The 19,245-nt window shown below is 46.5% G+C and overlaps 1 protein-coding gene and 1 long non-coding RNA gene across 7 annotated transcripts in view; one reads left to right on the top strand and one right to left on the bottom strand.

Moving 5' to 3' along the window:
• The window catches only part of Far2 (fatty acyl-CoA reductase 2), a 103,340-nt gene that overhangs the window by 26,697 nt on the left and 57,398 nt on the right, over positions 1 to 19,245 (bottom strand). For 4 of the 5 annotated variants that reach the window (XM_040743658.1, XM_040743660.1, XM_021228903.2 and 1 more), the window contains exons 2-3: positions 6,339 to 6,570; positions 619 to 794 (exon numbers count right to left, since the gene is read on the bottom strand). In XM_040743658.1, the coding sequence (XP_040599592.1) occupies positions 619 to 794; positions 6,339 to 6,527 (365 nt within the window). In that variant the 5' untranslated portion in view covers positions 6,528 to 6,570. Of the gene's footprint in view, positions 1 to 618; positions 795 to 6,338; positions 6,571 to 16,501; positions 16,520 to 19,245 lie in introns of those variants that run through there. The other variant, XM_040743661.1, reaches the window with a different exon arrangement.
• Positions 1,352 to 19,245, top strand: part of LOC110341430 — a 37,234-nt gene continuing 19,340 nt past the window's right edge. For both annotated transcript variants that reach the window (XR_002383380.2, XR_002383379.2), the window contains exons 1-2: positions 1,352 to 1,400; positions 3,839 to 4,168. This is a non-coding gene — a long non-coding RNA (uncharacterized LOC110341430). The remainder of the gene's footprint in view (positions 1,401 to 3,838; positions 4,169 to 19,245) is intronic.

Below are 19,245 nucleotides of genomic sequence, written 5' to 3'. Positions count from 1 at the left end.
TGTGTGTGTGTGTGTGTGTGTGTGTGTGTGTGTGTGTGTGTGTGTGTGTGTGTGTGTGTGTGTGGTGTGTGTGTGTGTGTGTGGTGTGTGTGTGTGTGTGTGTGTGTGTGTGTGTGTGTGTGTGTGGTGTGTGTGTGTGGGTGTGTGTGTGTGTGTGGTGTGTGTGTGTGTGTGGTGTGTGTGTGTGTGTGTGTGTGTGTGTGGTGTGTGTGTGTGTGGTGTGTGTGTGTGTGGTGTGTGTGTGTGTGTGTGTGTGTGTGGTGTGTGTGTGTGTGTGTGTGTGGTGTGTGTGTGTGTGTGTGGTGTGTGTGTGTGTGTGGTGTGTGTGTGTGTGTGTGTGTGTGTGTGTGTGTGTGTGTGCGTGCACACCGCGATGGACTCTGCCTCTGCACAGCGGGATTGTGGAGACATTCTGAAGATTCTTGTATGTTTCTTTGGCATATGCTTTGTGGTTCTTTGCTTTTTGCTATTCATTTTTATGGATTCCATGAAGATTCTCTCTCTCACACACACACGAGAGAGAGAGAGAGAGAGAGAGAGAGAGAGAGAGAGAGAGAGAGAGAGAGAGAGAGAGAGAGAGAGGCGCAACAAGCCTCCGAGAGTACAGAGGGAACATACCTCAGGTGTGCGTCAAAGCGCACGGTGGCCGCACAGTGGAAGATGATATTGGTGCAGGACAGAAGCTCCTGCATGTCCTCCTTGCTAATGGCGAAGTCGCGCTGGTTGAGGTCTGCAGAGATGGGTCTGATCTTCTCGTGCACATTTGGACAGACTTCCTTGACCTTCTCAAACAGCTGAAACAGAAACCCACAGGCCACATGCCTCATTAACACCACCAAGCCTTGCTTTGAATACGTGCCTTTCATCAATAGCACTCAAAACCTGGTGTTAGATGTAATGCTAGTATTTTCAGTGAAGGCGTCTACACAGTCAAGAGCCCTCTGCTTTGTCTCATGAATTTGGCGTGACTCGGATCCTTTCAACCCCAGGAACATCTGAAAAAGGCGTGCGTGTCCAATAATCACTCAGGTGCATATTTTGAGCTTTGCCCTGGAGGTGAAGGAGTGACTAATCATCGTCCTGGCTAGTTTTATGTCAACTTGACACAAAGTAGAGTCATCCAAGAGAAGGGAATCTCAATTGGGAAAAATGCCTCCATAAGATTGGGCTGTAGGCAAGCCTGTAGAACATTTTCCTAATTAGCGATCGGTAAGGGAGGGCCCGGCCCTTTTGTGGTTGGTATCACCTGAGCTGCTGGTGGTACCTGGGTGCTGTAAGAACGCAGGCTGAGCAAGCCATGAGGAGCAAGCCAGTACGCAGAACCCCTCCATGGCCTCTGCATCACTTCCTGCCTCCAGGCTCCTGCCCTGCTTGAGTCCCCGCCCTGACTTCCTTCAGAGGTGAGCAGTAAGTAGGATGAGCACTTTCCTCCCCAAGTTCCTTTTGGCCATGGCGTTTATCACGGCGATAAAAGCCATTAGCTAAGACAGTCGCCGCCCCCTCCTCCTTACCTGACAGCTTTTGTCCTTTAGAGTACTTGTATTTACACATGGGGGTAGTTTTTTACTTTTTACTGAGAAATAATGGTTTTCAGGGCTGGGTTATCAGCTTTTAGCCAACATCGTGTAAACACCTTGCTTGATGGGCTCAGCTAAAAAGATATAAGCACTAATGCAATTGGGAAACAAAAAGAATTAGGTGAACACTTTATGAGTAAAGCAAATTTTATGTAATCATACTCTTAATATCAGTGGCAGTTAATGTCAAGGGTTACGTGAGCTCACATGCTGGTTCCCTGGATTTTAAGTGACTTTTTTAGCATTCTAATTTATTTATGAAGGGAGAAGACACAAAAACAACAATTTTAGCTCTTACTATATTTACTCCAGGGGGTTGATTCTCTGCTCTTCCCACCACACAGAGAATCTTATATTAAACTTTAATTTTCTATTGTTTTTGAAAACACCATTTTAATGAAAACAATCTTTTTTTCCAACCATTTTGCTAAGGTGAAATTTTCATATAGCATCCATGGGGATAAATATTTAGAAGTGTTAAAAATGGGCAAAGTTGGTCTCTTTTTTTTTAAACATAGGCAATACCAGAGACAGGCCGCTTGGTCCCCAGACTCTAAAGACAGTGTGCTCCTTGGTTCATAGTAGCAAGCTCTTTTGTTGAGTAACGGAACATTAAATCTGGGCTTGGGATGCAGCTCAGCTGGCAGAGTGACTACCTCCCATGCACAAGGCCCTGGGTTTGACCCCCAGCATTGCATAAAACCAGGCAAGGCGATGTACAACCAAGCAATCCCAGCACTCAAGTTCAAGGTTGTCTTTTCTAGCTAGACACTTTGAGGCCAAAACTTGGATTGTATGAGACCCTATCTCGAAAACAAAACAACAGCAGCAAAAAATTAAGGCAGTCAGAGAAACCAGATTTTATTTGCATCAGGAAAAAGCAGGCTCAAAGACATCCTTGAAGCTGGAAGAAGGTGACTAGGGAAGGGACTCAATGCTTCTATCCCTGAGCTTTTAGTTTCCACATGGTAGGGCCGGTCCTCAATACTTTGTTTTAACATCTGGGATAGAAAGGGTTGGTAAAAGGTTCACTCTCATCAGAAAAGTCCTTCTAGCTCTTGGAGACAGACCTTTAACAGCTCTAATCTTGATCAATGATAAATATGCTAAGCTGCTTTTACAATCATGAGTTTTCCCTGTGATAGTTCTTTTTAGCCACCCAACAAATGTGGGAACTTGTGTAAAATGATTGCAATTTCCCTCCTTTAAGGACTGAGTCTGTAGAGCCTCTTTGAGCTATGGTGGAATTTTCTCCACTAGCTTGTCTGTGATTCTGTGGACCCCGACTTTGGAGAGGAGCAGGCAGATGCCGGGTGGAGAGAGGACGCACCACACCTGTGCACTGCCTTTGAAATGGTTCAGAGCTGGAATTTGGACTCTTACAATGAAGGGGTGACCCCCATGGCCTCATTTGGGAGGCATCTACAGGAGGTTTAGCTTTGTTTTCTGGACATCATTGAAGGTAGACTTCTTCCATGAGAGCCTTTGAGCTCTAGCCTTCTGCTGCATCCCTGTCTTCAAATAGAATGCTATTATCTAGTCCCAGTAACACACCAGCAATTGTTTAGTTACTATTTTTATCCTATGGGAGAAAAATGGTGAGGTCTGCTAAGTTAAAGGGTAGACTGTGGACTGTCCAGAGCTCTGATATGGAAGGAAGACACTAAGGAATTTTCAGGGTGCTGAGTTAAAGCACATCAGGAGATGTGGGGGTGTCAGCTCTAGTTCAGGTGCAGGGCAGTTAAGTATGCCCATAGAAACCATACTGAAGAACTTCTACATCCAATCTAAAGACACACACACACACACACACACACACACACACACATTCAGGTGCAGGGCAGTTAAGTATGCCCATATAAACTATACTGAAGAACTTCTACATCCAATCTAAAGATACACACACACAACAACAACAAAAAAACACATCAGAATCTTGTCCTTTGCTAGCTAGTCCCATAGGCTGGAAGGGGCTGGGAAGAGAGATGAGGGGAGGAAGGGAGGGAGGGATGAAAGAGAAGGTAGGGAAGGAGAGGAGAGGAGGGCAGTGAGGAGGGGAGGAGTCCCTAGTTGACAGCTTGGGGAAATACAGAACATTAAAATCAGAAAGAGATCTTCCTGTCTTTAAGGACCTACTAAAAGGCAAGTGCCATGCTAAGCACCGACTTTCATGATCACACTTCATCTTAAAAGTCCTTGTGAAGTGTTTGTTCTTATGTCACAGACAGAAGCTAATCCCAGAAAACTGTCTTCTCCCCAAGGCTGTGTGCTATCTGTGCCACGGAGGGGACACAGCAAAACTGGAAGGCATCTCAACGAGCACCACGACTCCTCCGTGGCACTCGCACCTCCCCTCAGAACCTGCCTCACTGAAGCAATTGAAAACTTCCAGCCTGAGTCTGCACATATCCATTGGTTCCCACTTTCTGCTGCATGTCCCAAGAATGCATTGCTGAAGACAAGGAGATGACCTTTCCCCAACTCCCACGGCAGCAGAGGGGCAAGGAAGAACCTTCCAGACGGCAGAGCAATTGGCCACAAAAAAGGGATGGAAAAGAGTCCTCTTCCCAGGGAGTCCAGTCAGGGACCAGGTAAGGGACATCTTCCTACTCTATAATCTTCTCAAGGAGCCTTCTCAGTTCCCACCAAGCATATTTCTCAATAGATACAGCCCAGCCTCCTGCCTGCCATTTTGAATAGCTTCCTTTGTTTAGTTTTCTTTTTTTCTTAAATGGTGGTTACCTCGCCTCTGTCCTACTGCTGTATATGACGTTTGAGTTCTAAGACAGCCAACCAAAAGCTGTTGTCTTTTCACTTGGTAGACGGAATTGCCTAGCCCCCAGCAACACGAACTCTGATTCGAGAATGGTATGAATGGTTAGGACAGAGGAGAATTTTGTGACCTAAAGCGAAGACAGTGGGGGTTTCCTCATGGGCATCTACCTGTGTATTTCTTAGCCATGGGATGTGGCCAAGTAGCAGCCTTATATGGTGTGTGGACAAGAGTTAGGGGTACTACTCCCTGTCTTGGCCAGAAGTCTTCCTATAGAATCACTCCTGTCTTTGTCCCCCTTGCTTAGTTGGCTAAGGGCAATCTATAAAAGATGGCAACCTCTCCATCAGTCACCTTGGACCTAAATGGTTAGTGTGTTGCCTCTTCTATCAGCTGCCTTTCAGGGAGGGTGGGGGCTGTCTTTTTCAGCACATGCCTGTAATTCACACAGGCTAGAGAGGCAATAGCTAGGCTAAGTTGCCCGTGCGGATGTGAACAGATATATCATCATAGATTTGTGAAATCTGGTGCAGTGCTGGAATCCCAAGCCCTTGAGAGGCCGAGTGGGTAGATTCTGTGCCTAAGGCCAGTCTAGGCTACACAGCAAGACCCCATCTCAAACACAACAATAAAAAATTAGTCACTTATTCATTTCTACTTTTATCTCTTACGGAAGCCATGGTGAACTGATAGAGAAGAGAATGTGGGAATGTAATGTGCCTTTGATACGTGGGAAACAGGTTCAGGCAATCCATGATTTATTTGGCTTTAGGTACAATGAATAAACGAGCTTGTCTGGGTAAAAGAGCTCAGGGGTCATTGATTATATCTTTATGTTATGCAACACGATATTATTTTAATCCTCATAAACCCCTGTGACATAACTTTTGTCATTTGATAACATTGTGTAAACATGGTGTGGGTGGCTTAGGCAACTGTGGCAAGCTGTCCGCACTGGGCTGTTTCTCTGACGTAGGAAGGAATGGATAGGGTCAGGTCTGGTGTTTTTCCTCCTGTCCTATGCTAGTCCCTGTGAAAGTCAAGAATAGTGACCGGTTACTGAATAGTTACATTTCTAGAACCGTCGATCGTCTCCAAACAATATCTGTGAGACAAGAAGACATTAAGAAGGAACACTGCCACAACTATTTGTGATACCAAGAGAGAGCTAAGCTTGAGCAATGGTGTTCAGAGTTTGCTCAGGGACATCAACGTCAAAGGCCACCCTCTACTGACCCTACTTCTGCCAGCAGGCCTAACCTAACTGTCTGCACAGCCTGTCAAATTCCATACTGAAGGACAGGTACCCAAAGCAGGAACAGTGGGGACATGTCAGATTCAACCATTACAACGACGATTTCCTTTCCTGGCCAATTATAACTCAAGCACTTCTGCCCTCCTTTGGGGAAAACACAGGTGACACTGTTGTGTTTGTCTTCTTTTTCTGTCCCCATGTATGCTCTGGCCTGCAGTTGGGAGTTTGTTCAGTTTCTTTTACAGCTGCTTTGATAAAATGCTCCCCCGTCCCCACCCCTGCTCCCACCCCAAGCAGCTTGAGGGTGAAAGATTTTACTTTAACTCACAGTTGGAAGTATTGTCCGCCATCAACAGGAAGTCAAGGCAGCAGGGGCTAGCTTGAAGGAACTGGTCATATTGTATCCACAACCCAGGAGAGTGCTATAAATTCTTGTGCTCACTCTTTTTTTTTTTTTAAATACAATCCAGGACCCCAACCCAGCAAATGGTGCCACACATGACAGGGAGGTCCTCCCATCTCAAATAACCTAATTAAGATAATCCCCCACAGGCATGCAAGACTGACCTAAATAACCATTCACGGGATGTGCCTGCAGGCTTGTCTCCTGGAGACTCTAGGTCCTGTCGAGATGACAGTTAACACTAACATTGCAGAGCTATAAGGACACACGTACACAGTCACTCAGCCACCCAGCATAGCCCGTCACGCAGGGCCCTCCAAGGAGACACACCTTACTGTTGAGGATCTGGAAAACCCTCTCCTGCAGGGTTTGTCCAGACTTGGGTCTCACAAGGATGTAAATGACTTTCAGCTGGGGGCTGGTACGGAACAACTTCTCCATCAGCACCTTGCCCAGGAAGCCCGTGGCCCCGGTGATGAGGACAGACTTGTTGCTGTAGAAAGCTGCAATCATGGACATGATTCCTCCGCCGTTGTTCTAGTGTGGTTCCGGGAAGGGGGTCCTGAAACAACAGCAGCAGCAGCAACAAAACCAAGTTACAACCTCAGATGTTTTGAAAGTCTCAACCGTTTAACAGCATGTCCAGGCTGGCTTCAGGAGTTTTGAATGGGGGGGGGGGGATTGTGAGAGCCACCAGCTTCTGGGAAGTAAAATGCATTCTAATCAATGTTCCTGAACCTGCACTTTATCCTAAGCCTTTTCTTAGGGACCGTGGGGGAAAAGATGAGTGTGACATAGCCCTCAGTCTAATGGAAGACACAGATACAAGGAGAGTCCATTAATTAAATATACTGTGGTAAGTTGGTCGCAGACCAACGTTCTGGAATGGCAGGCACTGGGGACTTACGTGTGGTGACATCCTCGGTGGTAGTGTTGGAAGGTGGTGACTTTTAAGTTGAAGGCAGGCAAGGCCTGGGATAAGGGTGTTTTAGGCCTTAGAAACCAGGGTTCACACAGCTATTAAATGTTACAAAGAAATTGCAACATATAATTAATACTTCAAATTTATCTAGCAACCATGTTGGGGCAAATGGCATAGTCCCACCTGGTGTTCCTGCCCCTGTCCTCCCTGCCCTGTCTTAAGTATAGATGCTTTTCTCTTCCTTGGGATGAAAATGAGTGGCTGTCACTTCCTGCATATGCCACTCTGGGGGTTCAGTCATCATACACAACGAAGAGCAGTTTTACAAGAGAAGCCCAAAACTGTTGGCTTTGGGGTACCCAGAAGGAGCAGTGGGCACAGCAGCTGCCCCGGCCATTTGGGACTGCTATTTTCAGGAGCATAGGAAAAGACTCGACAAGTTATCTGAGGACCAGAAGTGGCCCAGGATCCTCAGGCTGCTGCCGAGAAGACCCTTTTGTGGATTGTAAAAGAGCAGTTAACTTGTTCTCTTCAATCCCTAGTGGGAGACTGACAATAGCCCAGAGAGCCGTGTGTGTGTGTGTGTGTGTGTGTGTGTGTGTGTGTGTGTGTGTGTGTACCTGGTACCCTCAGAGGCCAGAGAGAACATTGGATCTGCTGGAACCATAGTCACAGACAGTTGTGAGCAGCCATGTGGGTGCCGGGAATGGAGCCCGAGTGCTCTGGAAGAGCAGCAGTGCTCTTAACCACTGAGCCATCTCTCCAGCCCTCATTTCAATAGAGTTGATCAAATACCTAGGTAAGCCTGTTCATCATCGCTAAGATAAAGCCAAACATGGCATCCAGAAAGCCAAGCGCCTGTCAGTATTGGTGTTTCCCTTTCCACTTGGAGATTTGTAAAGGGAGGAATGTTACAAGCAAAGGAAGAATTGACCTATTAACCCAATGAGAATGGGACTCCAACTGAATCAATAGTAAACCAGCATTGGCCGGGCGGTGGAGGCACATGCCTTTAATCCCAGCACTCGGGAGGCAGAGGCAGGCGGATCTCTGTGAGTTCGAGGCCGGGCTGGACCGATAGCCTCCAAAACAATACAGAGAAAAACCCTGTCTCGTAAAAACCAAAAACCAAAAAAAAAAAAAAAGCGTGATTTTCATAACTCTGCTTAGAAAGAAAATATTTTATAAACAGATGGCTTTCCATTCATATTCTGAGTTATCAGAATGATCAACCAGGCACTCAGAGTTCTGCCCTCTGGAATTACACTGCAAGGAGCTGCAGCTGTCCACTTTGGAGCAGTGCCTGAATACCGTGCGGAAGCATCTGTAACCAGGCCAGACTCCTTGAACATCCCCAGAACACCATAGGCTCCTGCTGTGGAGAAAGAAGGCTGGGTGGTGGGAATAGCATGATGGGAATTTGCGCTACTTTCTTTTGTAACTTGTTTTTCTGCAGGGTCTGCCCAAGCCCATCCACACCTCACTAGTTCAGTGTGAAAGCCATGAGCTGTATAATCCCTGTTCACAGTCTATTGGTTCAAGCAGCACTCAGAAATGAGTGCTGTGGATGTGTTAAGATAATGATCCAGACTTAAATCATTCTATTCTGTTATGGCCCTGAAAGAGAGCATGAGCCATTTCTTAAAGGGATGGTATCCTAAATCTCTGTTGATTTGTCTTCTCTCTTTCCTCCCCTCCATCCCCTTCCCTCCTCTCCTATTTCCGCCTCCTTTCTTCTCCTCCTCTCCCCTTCCCTGCCTCCCCTCCTCTTCTCTTCTTTTATCTCTCCCCTCTCTCTGGTATGCAAGTGTGTTCACACACATGTATGTGGAAGCCAGAGGAGCACCTTGGATATTATTCCTCGGGCATCATCCATCTTGTATCTTGGCTTTTTTTCTTTTCTTTTCTTTTCTTTCTTTGAGGCTGGACCTTTCCATGGCTTGGAACTTGCCAAGTAGACAAGGCTAGCCAGCCTTCCAACCCCAGGGATCCACCTGTCTCTGCCTCCCCAGTCCAAGGGCTACAGCTTTACAGGGGTTCTGGATCTTTCTGCTTTTGGTGACAAGGAGCGTTCTCCTTAACTCTTGCCACCTAAACCTTAAGGGGGCCTCCGTTGTGAGTCGCCTACTGGGGCCTGCCAGAGCAGCCACCGATCGATCGTTCACGCACATTGCATCTGCTGGGTTATTAGACCCAGAGCTGCAGAGCGGCGTGTGCAGTGACCGCATCTGCTGTGCGTCTCCCTCTTGTTCTGGGCCCCACCCAAAGCCAGGTACTTTGGAGATGGTTGGGTGAAGGGGCTACAGTAGTAGCCCATCCAAGCGAGGACTCTGTGGCCTAACATCCAAAGAGGCCCGCAGGAATATCACACTTCTCGTTTTGTTTCTAGGAGAGGTCAGATGCAGTAACTTATATGTTACCTTAAATGGAATGTCTTTAACCTGCCTCAAGCAACTGTATGCTCGGGAGGCTTCACTGGACTGGACTGGGAGGCCCTGAAGTTTTGTCATGCACTTGTTCTCCGACTGCCAATGTCCCTTGGTTTTTGCCATGCTTTGCCCGCAAGATCCTCTCAGCGTAGTGCTGATAACATAATAGTGTGGCGGTAGTTTGTCTATGACCTAACAAAGCTCGCCTGAAGATCGGAGTGCAAAGCCAGCCACACTAGTCAGCCACAGAGGCCCAGGAAGTGGTGGTACACACCTTTAATTCCAACACTTTGGAGACAGATCTCTTGTTAGCTCAAGGACTCCCTGGGCTACACAAAAAATTGGTCCAGTCCAAAAGAGAAACAGATCTCATACAAAGGTGATCCCAGTACTTAGAGTGACAAGCCTTTGATACCAGTGCTAAGGAGGTGGAGACAGGAAGGGATATGGCTGGACAGAGAGAGAGGATACAAGGCAGGAGGAGACAGGAACTCATGGCAGTCTGAGCATACAGTCTGAGGACAGGATCGCCCCTTGGGTCTCAGCGTTGGTAGAGGTAAGAACTCTCCAGTGGCTGGTCACTCTGCTTCTCTGGTCCTCACTCAGGCAAGCTTTATTTGTTAGATGACCATAAACAAAATATCACCGCATAATGGTCCAGAATGACAGCTTGTGGAAATGAAAACACAGTCAAGATTCAGGCTAATTAAGTTTATCACAGGGCTGGATAGCTGATTTGCTCCTGTGGTAGGATGCTGAGGTGTATTGATGGTCGCCCTAGCCCATTACATCGTCATGCAGGGTGATGGAGACAGTGCCAACGTACTGACCTTAGCATGAGGTAGCCGTGAATTAGCTTGAGCAACATTTGATAGCTGTATATTGGACATGGCAGATGCAGTTAGGGCCACTGCTTGGTTAAGTTGAGGACAATCAGGTGCCATTTTCTAACACTGGACTCTGAACACTAAGTAGATAATTTGAATCTGGATGTGGTTGAAACCGTGAACCTGCATCTTTGACATCCTTTATGGGAGGGAGGACTAACTTCCATAATTTTTCCAGGAATATGGTCCTGCTTTGGGGGCACGATTGGATGGGTAGGGTAGTTCTAGTGGCTTTTATATTCTCATTTCAAAAGTAGCGAGGCAAGATAAGCTTTCTGCTATGCATCTGTAACCCAGAAAATCACCACATGTTGATCCTGGGAAAGCGCTGACCCACTGTGAGTAGGACCTGGCTAAAAGGCCAAACCACCTGACCTCCGTAAGCACTGCTCTGCCCGCCAAGGTAATATTTCATTTCAGCACTGATGTGCACAGTTCTGCTTGTAAAAAGCCAAACCTCATAGGCCTTATTGGGGGGAAACTGGGAAAAAGAAGTTCACATGACAAATTCTTGGTATTATATTGGGGGTTCTTCCTCCAGGACACCCAGACTTCCATTCACCCACAAATTGTTGCAGCCCTGTGAACTAACTGAAGGACTTTGATGATCCATTTTATGATGGTAGCTGGATTTTTGTTCAGTTGTCCTAAAGCTTTTCTGGTTATCCAGACCCAGTAAGATTTAGCAGACATCCCTCCTAATTCAGTATAAAAGCATCATGGGGGAGAGGGTGGGGTTAAGAGCAAGCACTGCTCTTTCCAGAGGACCTGAGTTGCTGCACTAACTCCGTGCAGTTCAAAGCTGTCACCATCGCCAGCTCCAGGGGATTCCTCTCCAGCGCCTGCCAGCAGCCACACGCACTCTGCAGACATTCACACAAATATGCACAGGTATACATCAATGAAGATAACAATAAAATAAATCTTATTTTTAAAAGAGCGCCCTGGGTGGCTAGCCAAAACACCTCAGGTTCCTACCAGTCAGCCATTCTGGTAGCTGCTTCGGCCCTACTGCCCCTTATGGATGCCACACCCACATTGTTGCCAGCATTGGCAACCCTAGTTCTGCCCCCACAGCAGGAGTCACCACAGGGCTCTTCAGACACGAAACGGTTCCCTTTTCAGGCTTATTTCTGTGTCACAACTAAGTCCACCTAATTTTTTGTGTGTGTGTGTGTTACTCACTTTTAGGGCTGAATTATTTTTTAACTTTTTATTTTTCATTTATTTATTTTTAAAGACTTTATTATGTATACAGCATTCTGTCTGCAAATATGCCCGCAAGCCAGCAGAGGGCGCCAGATCTCATTACAGATGGTTGTGAGCCACCATGTGGTTGCTGGGAATTGAACTCTGGACCTCTGGAAGAACAGCCAGTGTTCTTAACCCCTGAGCCATCTCTCCAGGCCCTAGGGCTGAATTCTTGCTTGATGTTTGATATACAAAGCTAAAAATACATATGTAGACATTTACAATTATATTTATTTTATGTGTATGTGTGTGTTTGCCTAAGTGTGTATATATGCACCATTTGTATGCACTGGCATCAGATTCTCTGACCTAGAGTTGCAGGTGGCCATGAGTCTCTTTGTGGATGCTGGAAAGTTTTATTATTTGATTGGGAACTGTTTCTTTTCCATTTTTTTAGTAGAATTGTTCATTGTAGAAACAAATTTCATTTTTAGGCTGTCTCTCTGTCACAAAATTAATTGAAGTAGAGCATAGACACTGAGAAGATTTTTTCCCCAGGAATTGGAAACACTGATGTGCTAACTGGTCATTAACCAAACCTCTAATCCTCATGCTGAGACTCCAGTGTCCCTGATAGTCTATTCACCGCAAAGAATGGTTTTAATAATAAAATATAAAGAAATAGAAGGGATCATTTCAAGTGGTCTAAGCAAGACAGAGCGGTATCTTTCTTATCCTGGATAGTACATGTTAGGGATGATAGTGCTGTCTTGGCTATCTACTGAAAAGATTCTGTAATTTACACTTTTTTTTAAAGATTTAATTGTCTATATGTGCCTCTGGGTATATGTGCCTGTGTGTATGTATTTATGGTGCTTTCTGTCTATGCACCTGTGCATATGTGTGTGTATGTATGTATGTATGTATGTATGTATGTATGTGCACATATGTGTGATGTGTGGTGCTTTCAGAGGCCAAAAGAGGATATTAAGTCCCTGGTCCACACATCTGTATCTTAATAAAACCATTGCTAGGTGTGAAATCTCATAACAAACCTTGATTAAAAGGATATTGATTTAGGTTTATGAACTCAGTCTACCAAAAAGAGTATCGATTTATTGAATGTCACTGGAAAGCTGCCAGACATTGTACTCAAAAGTCTTAGTGGTTCTGTCACAGTGTGTAGGTTGTCAGAATTGGTAGTGACACTATTAGATACACATTTACTGTGTTCATCCCAGAGCAAAGACACAGCATTAGTCTCTTCATGTCCCGATGGAGATCCCAAGCCCTTGGCCACTGCCACGTTCCAACAGCTATTCTTGATCGACATGGGAAGTGGTATTTCTATGAAGGCTACTAAAGTTAGTTGGTTGAATGCACAGGGGATACCAGCTAGTGAACTGGGAATCTGTATTTCTTATCGTAAATTATTGATCACACCCTGTGCTAATGAACCTACAATCTCCCGGGAAGCATTGGAATAAACACAAGCATACTACTTGGAAATACAGAGTTAGGTCTTGAGAAAGAACTAAACTCTGAGTCAAAGCTAGTAATTTCCCTGTCAGAGTTCCCTCCATGGGACCCCGTTCCTTGTCAGAAAAAAATGGCAAGCCACAGTAGTGTTCATTCTTCTCTGAAAAGGCACAGTGAGTTCTATTGAGAAAATCAAGGAGGGCGTTAGACATTCGTCTTTAAGAGAAGGCACTTGCAAGTCTGGGGGCATTTCTTCCCATTTGTATTAAGCAGCAGGTAGTGGCTTTAGAGCAAGAGAAGCAAAGTACATGTCTTGTACAACAGAGTCAATCAGTGAGAAGGGGAGCCTATCAGAGCTGCATGGGGGACCTTCCAGAGCCTCACGATGAAACTGTCACAAAGGGTAAATGGCCCTTTCTTTTCCCTCCCAAGTATATTGTTTGAGTGTCTATCAACTCTATTTTAGCTTTCCTTTATAACGACAGTTAAGATGAATTCCATGGGTCACACTTTGCAGAGCAGTGAATGGAACTGTAAAATGCACCCTTTCTGTATAGTTCCACAGACAGGGACAGGATCTTTTTTATTATTTAATATTAAGGCCACTGTTGTAAGATCTGACCCCTGCCACCTAGTGCTCGAGTCTGTGTTTCTGTGCTTATATACTGATACCATTTATTAGCAACCTTGTTTTATACCTAGGGTAAGATCCCATTTTTACTTAATTAAAAATAAACAATTTGCTTTTTTAAATTTCTATTACCCCACTTCAAGTGATAACTTGACATATGGGCCTAAGATACTGGCCTGTCTTCTAAGGTCTATCTCCCACAGGGAAGAGTCCACATATTCTGAGGGGAAAATGGCAAATGTCTCTCTCTGTCTCTGTCTCAGACTCTCTCTATATATAATGATTTATAGTGTAGTCCCAAGACTGCAGGAAGCCAGGCTGCTGTCGCTGGTGGTAACTCAGGAAGGAAAACAGTTTCTTTGTAACACTTGGCTGCCACTTAGTAACGGACAGCTATCCTGATGTTTGCCTCCCCTTCCAGCTTACCAGGGACCACAGAAGGCCCACGGTAGCCCCAGACAAGCACACAGGCCTGTGCTTCTGGCCTTCCTGCCCCAGGGCCACAGCAGGGTTTTCTTTCCTCCTGTTGCACCTGCCTGCTGCCTGCTTAGAGTCTGCCGAAAATGCGGTGATGTGGAGGGTTAGCGTGCACAGCCTCACACGGCGCAGAGGATTCTCGTGCACACACGAGTTAGAAAGGTGAAGTTCCTTTGCGTGACGTTGCTCAGAGGTCAGGAAGAGCTATTAGAATGACAGACTTTTAAGAACATGGACTTTCTGTTTCGTTTCGGGGACACCTGTACTGCTGCAGTTGCTCTGGATTAGCCAGTTGCAGCTATAGGTTCCAAACCCTCACCAGGAGAGGAGATGTATGCACGGGGGTGGACGGTTAAGGTTCTGACGCCGCACGCGGAGCCCATGGTACCACACAGCTGCCGCCTTCAGCTACTGCAGTCTGCACTGGCTGATTCAATGATCTCTCCAGAGGGAAGCTAGAGGAGACAATGGGGTGTTGGCTCAGGCTCTGCCACACACCCCAGGGCACTCGGTGTACCCAGCAGTCACTCCCTCCGGGAAAGTCGTTCACCAGAGCAGCTGAGGCATCTCCTGAGGGTAGAAGAGATCCGGGCATACCAGACCTTGTGGTTACACAAGGGGTAAAGGGAGCTGTTTGCTTGGCCAGTGTGTGCCCTGTTTCTCATTTCACGTGTTGATATCAGAAACAAAGGAGAATGGTCTTACATTTTGTACATCTTGTTGGGGAAGTACCTCAGGATGCCACAGGAAAGGAAACACTGAGAACATCTTCAGGCTACCATAAAAGCTGCCACCATCTCCAGTTGTGAAAATAGAACATATGAGGGAATTGGTGTGAGAAGAACGAGAGGGAGGAACCATTGATTTCCAGGATCCAAGTAAGATATATTTAAAATTTCCAAAAGCTATTCCCACATCTTTCTGAGAAAGTCTTAATAGCTCGCTCCCTCTCCAGTATAAAACAAGAATTCCAATTGCAGCAACACAGCACAGAACACTCACACAGCATGCACATGCAGGGACATGCTCAGTGCAGAGTGTCACACGTATGCACGGTGGACTAGGCACACACTTGGCGGCAAGGGGCTCCTGCATGCACATGCAGGGACATGCTCAGTGCAGAGTGTCACACGTATGCACGGTGGACTAGGCACACACTTGGCGGCAAGGGGCTCCTGCATGCACATGCAGGGACATGCTCAGTGCAGAGTGTCACACGTATGCACGGTGGACTAGGCACACACTTGGTGGCAAAGGGCTCCTGTACAGGAAAAAGACCCAATCCAGTAAGGAATTCCCCCACACACTCAGAGAAACAGAACTCTACATTAGTTTGTAACTGGCCCTCAACAATGCTTAAGAGGGTCTGGCCTTGAGCACATCTTCTAAAGCTTACACAGGGTGAGAACCTTACATATGCTTTTATATAGAGGCAGTCTTCAGTTTCCCACTCAAGTTCATTTTCTGTGCAACTAAACGAATTCAAAGGTGCAAGGGCACTGTGGCCTCAGTTGTCTTAAGTAAATAACTTTCTCTCAAAGCAGCTGCCAAAGGGTCGCTTCTGATAGGAGGAAGCAGCTCCAGGGATTGGATGTACAAAAAAAGCAAACTTAAGTAGCCAAGATCTAATTAAGTCAGACGTGTAACTCTAATTCTCTATCTTTCTACATTATCCTGGCAAAACCTGTCAGTAAGCGACCCATCTTAACGCTATGTCTGAATAAAAACTGAGCCATAGACACACACACCCCACTGTGAAGTCAGAACCAGATTTTTTTTTTTTTTTTTTGGTTTTTACGAGACAGGGTTTCTCTGTATTGTTTCGGAGGCTATCGGTCCAGCCCGGCCTCGAACTCACAGAGATCCGCCTGCCTCTGCCTCCCGAGTGCTGAGATTAAAGGCGTGCACCACCACCGCCCGGCCCCAGAACCAGATTTTAAGTAGACACAATGGGCAAAAGGGCAAACATCCAAAGTCTCAAAAAAGGGCAAGTTCTCAAGAGAAGACATACAAACGTCCAGATACATAGGAAGAAGTTGTCAGCAGAGAAATGGAACGTATAATCCCAAGATAGACCCTGAGTCCAGCCAAGAGCTATTGGGTCAATGCCACAGATGAAGAGGACATGGAAGAAAAGACATGTAGACAGACACTGCGCGTGGTGGTTACGGGTGCTCCTGAAAAATCTTAAAGCAGGATGTCCGTATGATCCAGCAAATCCTCCTGGGCTTATAGCAGAGTGACGTGATGTCAGTGTGACCAAGTGGCTTCTTCACTCTGCAGCAGTTCTCGCAACAGCCGCAGGACACGGACACAACCGTTTACCAATGAATGCACAATGTAAAAGCGGCACGGCACACGAGGGAATATTATTGAGCCTGAAAGGAGTGAAATTCTCTCATTGCCACACAACATACAAGTGGAGCTAGATATCGTTAAGTGAAATAAGCCAGGCACCAAAGGCGGCGTAATCATACCTTAGGTGGAGTCTAACAACGATGAGAGTGTAAGGAGGTCACCAGGAGCTCGGGAGACCCGGAAGGTTGGGGTGGAGAGAGGTTTGCTCACCTGGTACCAAGTTGAAGTCAGATAGGAGCAGAAGCTCTGGGGTAGGTACGGTTTGCACAGTTGGTGACTTGCCGATAACAGCTACAGACTATATTGCAAAAAAAACCAAAAATGACAAGGAATTTGGAAAAGGAATCGGAAGAGACAAATGTTTCCCCAGCTGAAAGCAGTATGTAGGGGAAATGGATGAGTAAACATTACATGGTAAATGTTTATGACTTTTGTGTTATCAGTGAAAGACTGAAATAATTAGAGCCGGAGGTGGCTCAGTGAGTCACACGCTTGCCCTGGAAGTGCGAGGACTGAGCCCAGATCCTAAGCATCCACGTAAAAAGCCAGGCACGGAGGTGCACATCTGCAAACTCAGGGCTGGGAGGCGGGGAAGGAAGCCAGCCAGTCCAACTGTATGAGCAAGCTCCAGGTTTAGTGTGTAGTTAGCCACAGAGGCCAGGCAGTGGTGGCGCACGCCTTTAATCCCAGCACTTGGGAGGCAGAGGCAGGATCTCCATGAGTTCAAGGCCAACCTGGGCTATAAGAGATTGATCCAGTCTAAAAGAGAAACAGAGCCAGGGGGTGGTGACTCACACCTTTAATCCCAGCACTAGGGAGGTGGAGACCGGAGTGATATGGCTGGGAGGAGAGAGGAATGTAAGGCAGGAGGAGGAGGAGACAGGAGCTCATGGCATTCAGTCTGAGGGCTTGTAGGGACAGGATAGCCCCTTAGGGTCTGAGGATATTTAGTAGAGGTTCAGGGGTCTCTCTTGTGACTGGCTCCTTTACTTCTCTGACCTATCAGCAATTACCCCAGTCTCTGACTCTTGTGTTTTTATTAAGACCAATTAGAACGTGTGCTACATCGACTAAAGCAAAAATAAATAAATTAATTAAAATAAAATAAAAAAGGGGGATGCTTGCATGGGTGCTCAAGGTCTGCCAGCCTTGTCTACCCTTTAATGGTCCAGTGTCACCTGCCTAGGGAAAGGTGCCACCCATGTAGCCAAGGTTGTGAAAGTCAATCATGGTAACCAAGATACTGTCTCCCAGGCATATGGGGGGTGGAGGGGGCTGCTCTCCCTGGTGATGATTCTACCTTCTGCCAAGTTGACAACAGTATCATCAGAGCTCTGTATGATAGAAAAAAAGCACACATCTTTTTAAACAACTTCAAAGGCATTCTCAAGGGAAGTCATCCGATGGACATACAGTGACTTTGGGCATAGCCTGGAGTCACTGCATCAATTCCTGGTAAGCTTCCCCTTGCTACTGCTTTTGTGTCAGGACAAACGCCAATACGCCGCTGCTTCTATGAAAGCAGTCTTTACCCTTCACATTTCACGTTTGAAGGTGGTGTCTCAATGGCTTCCCCACTTAGCTTGGGGCAGGTTGTGCGGCTGTTGTTTGTCGAGACAAGGTCTCCAGCAGTCCAGGCTGGTCTGTCTTAACCTCACTCTGCAGCTCAGCTGATGCTGAGTTTCTGGTCTCCCTGCCTCCACCTGTAGCCTGTTGGCATCACAGGTAGGCACCACGACAGTCAGTTTAGACCATATGAAGGATCCAATCCAAGGCTCTTGGGCATGCCCAGCCAGCACTCTGCCGACTGAGCTGTCCTCAGCTCCCTCAAGGTGCACTTAATAGTTCTCTCCTTTTGCGTTTAGGGCTCTTCAGGTGTTCTCAAACATGAACGAATGCTGATTGTATTTGTAAGCACAGAAGCCCTTACCTTCATGGGATAAGTACACTTAAAACAAGGCAGCAAAGAGGTTTCTTTACATGCTAGGCTGGGCTAGTATCAGAGAATTTCATGGCCAACCTACCTACCTTTGACTAAAGGTCACAGTCTGGCTTCAGTTTGATGTGGCTGGTATTCCCTTGCTCTGATTATCCTGTCTCAGAATTTTAGGCATTTCCCACCTGAAGTTCCCAAACCAGAAACCAAAACCCAGGTTGCCAACAGGACCAGAATCCCAGCTTTTCTTACCTATGTCCCAGTCATCTGGCTCAGGACATACTTTGGTTCTTTAAGAAACTGAGGACAGTTTTTTTGAACGTTATACGATGTTACCATCTGTTCTCTAGCCATGCCCTCTGCTACAAGCTGGACTTCCCCAAGGAAGGCCTCTTCCTTTTTAACACAGCCTAGACTTTGCGGCGCTTTTGGAGAAACAGTGCCTTTTCACCTGACAAGAAATGTTGCAATTGCTTCATATGCTCCCTCACACTCCTGTGTCCCCAGAGGCCCCTCCCAAAGCACGATGCTTCCTAGACGGGACACTCCCAAAATGCTAATGGAGTGGTTTTCGGGTTCATTTCAGGAGAAAAAGAAGCTAACTACTGGAAAACGCACACTTCCTATTGGTTTATCTTCTTGCTGTAGCTCAGCAATAGCTTTCAAGTGAAATGCCAAGAGATCTGTAAGAGCGCCCTTCCAGAGTGCAGAGTGCTGCAACTGTGTATTCCCAGTGTGTTCCAGGGACACACATGATGGGATTTTTCTAAACAGTCCTTGGAAAGCTCCAGAGTTGTTGGCTGTGACTTAGGAGTCTTTGTTTCCCTTCTGCCTGTTCCTGTTGTCTGGCTTCCCTGGAAACGTCTTTCCCAGGTCTTGCTGACTGTGGCTCACGGCATTCCGTTTGGGAGAGACGGGGAATAGCTG

This window comes from Mesocricetus auratus, unplaced genomic scaffold (assembly GCF_017639785.1).
Source record: "Mesocricetus auratus isolate SY011 unplaced genomic scaffold, BCM_Maur_2.0 Super-Scaffold_100001, whole genome shotgun sequence".
In the NCBI taxonomy this organism is placed as follows: Eukaryota; Metazoa; Chordata; class Mammalia; order Rodentia; family Cricetidae; genus Mesocricetus; species Mesocricetus auratus.
The sequence above is the reverse complement of the archived record's forward strand: the minus strand, read 5'-3'. Positions and strand labels throughout refer to the sequence as shown.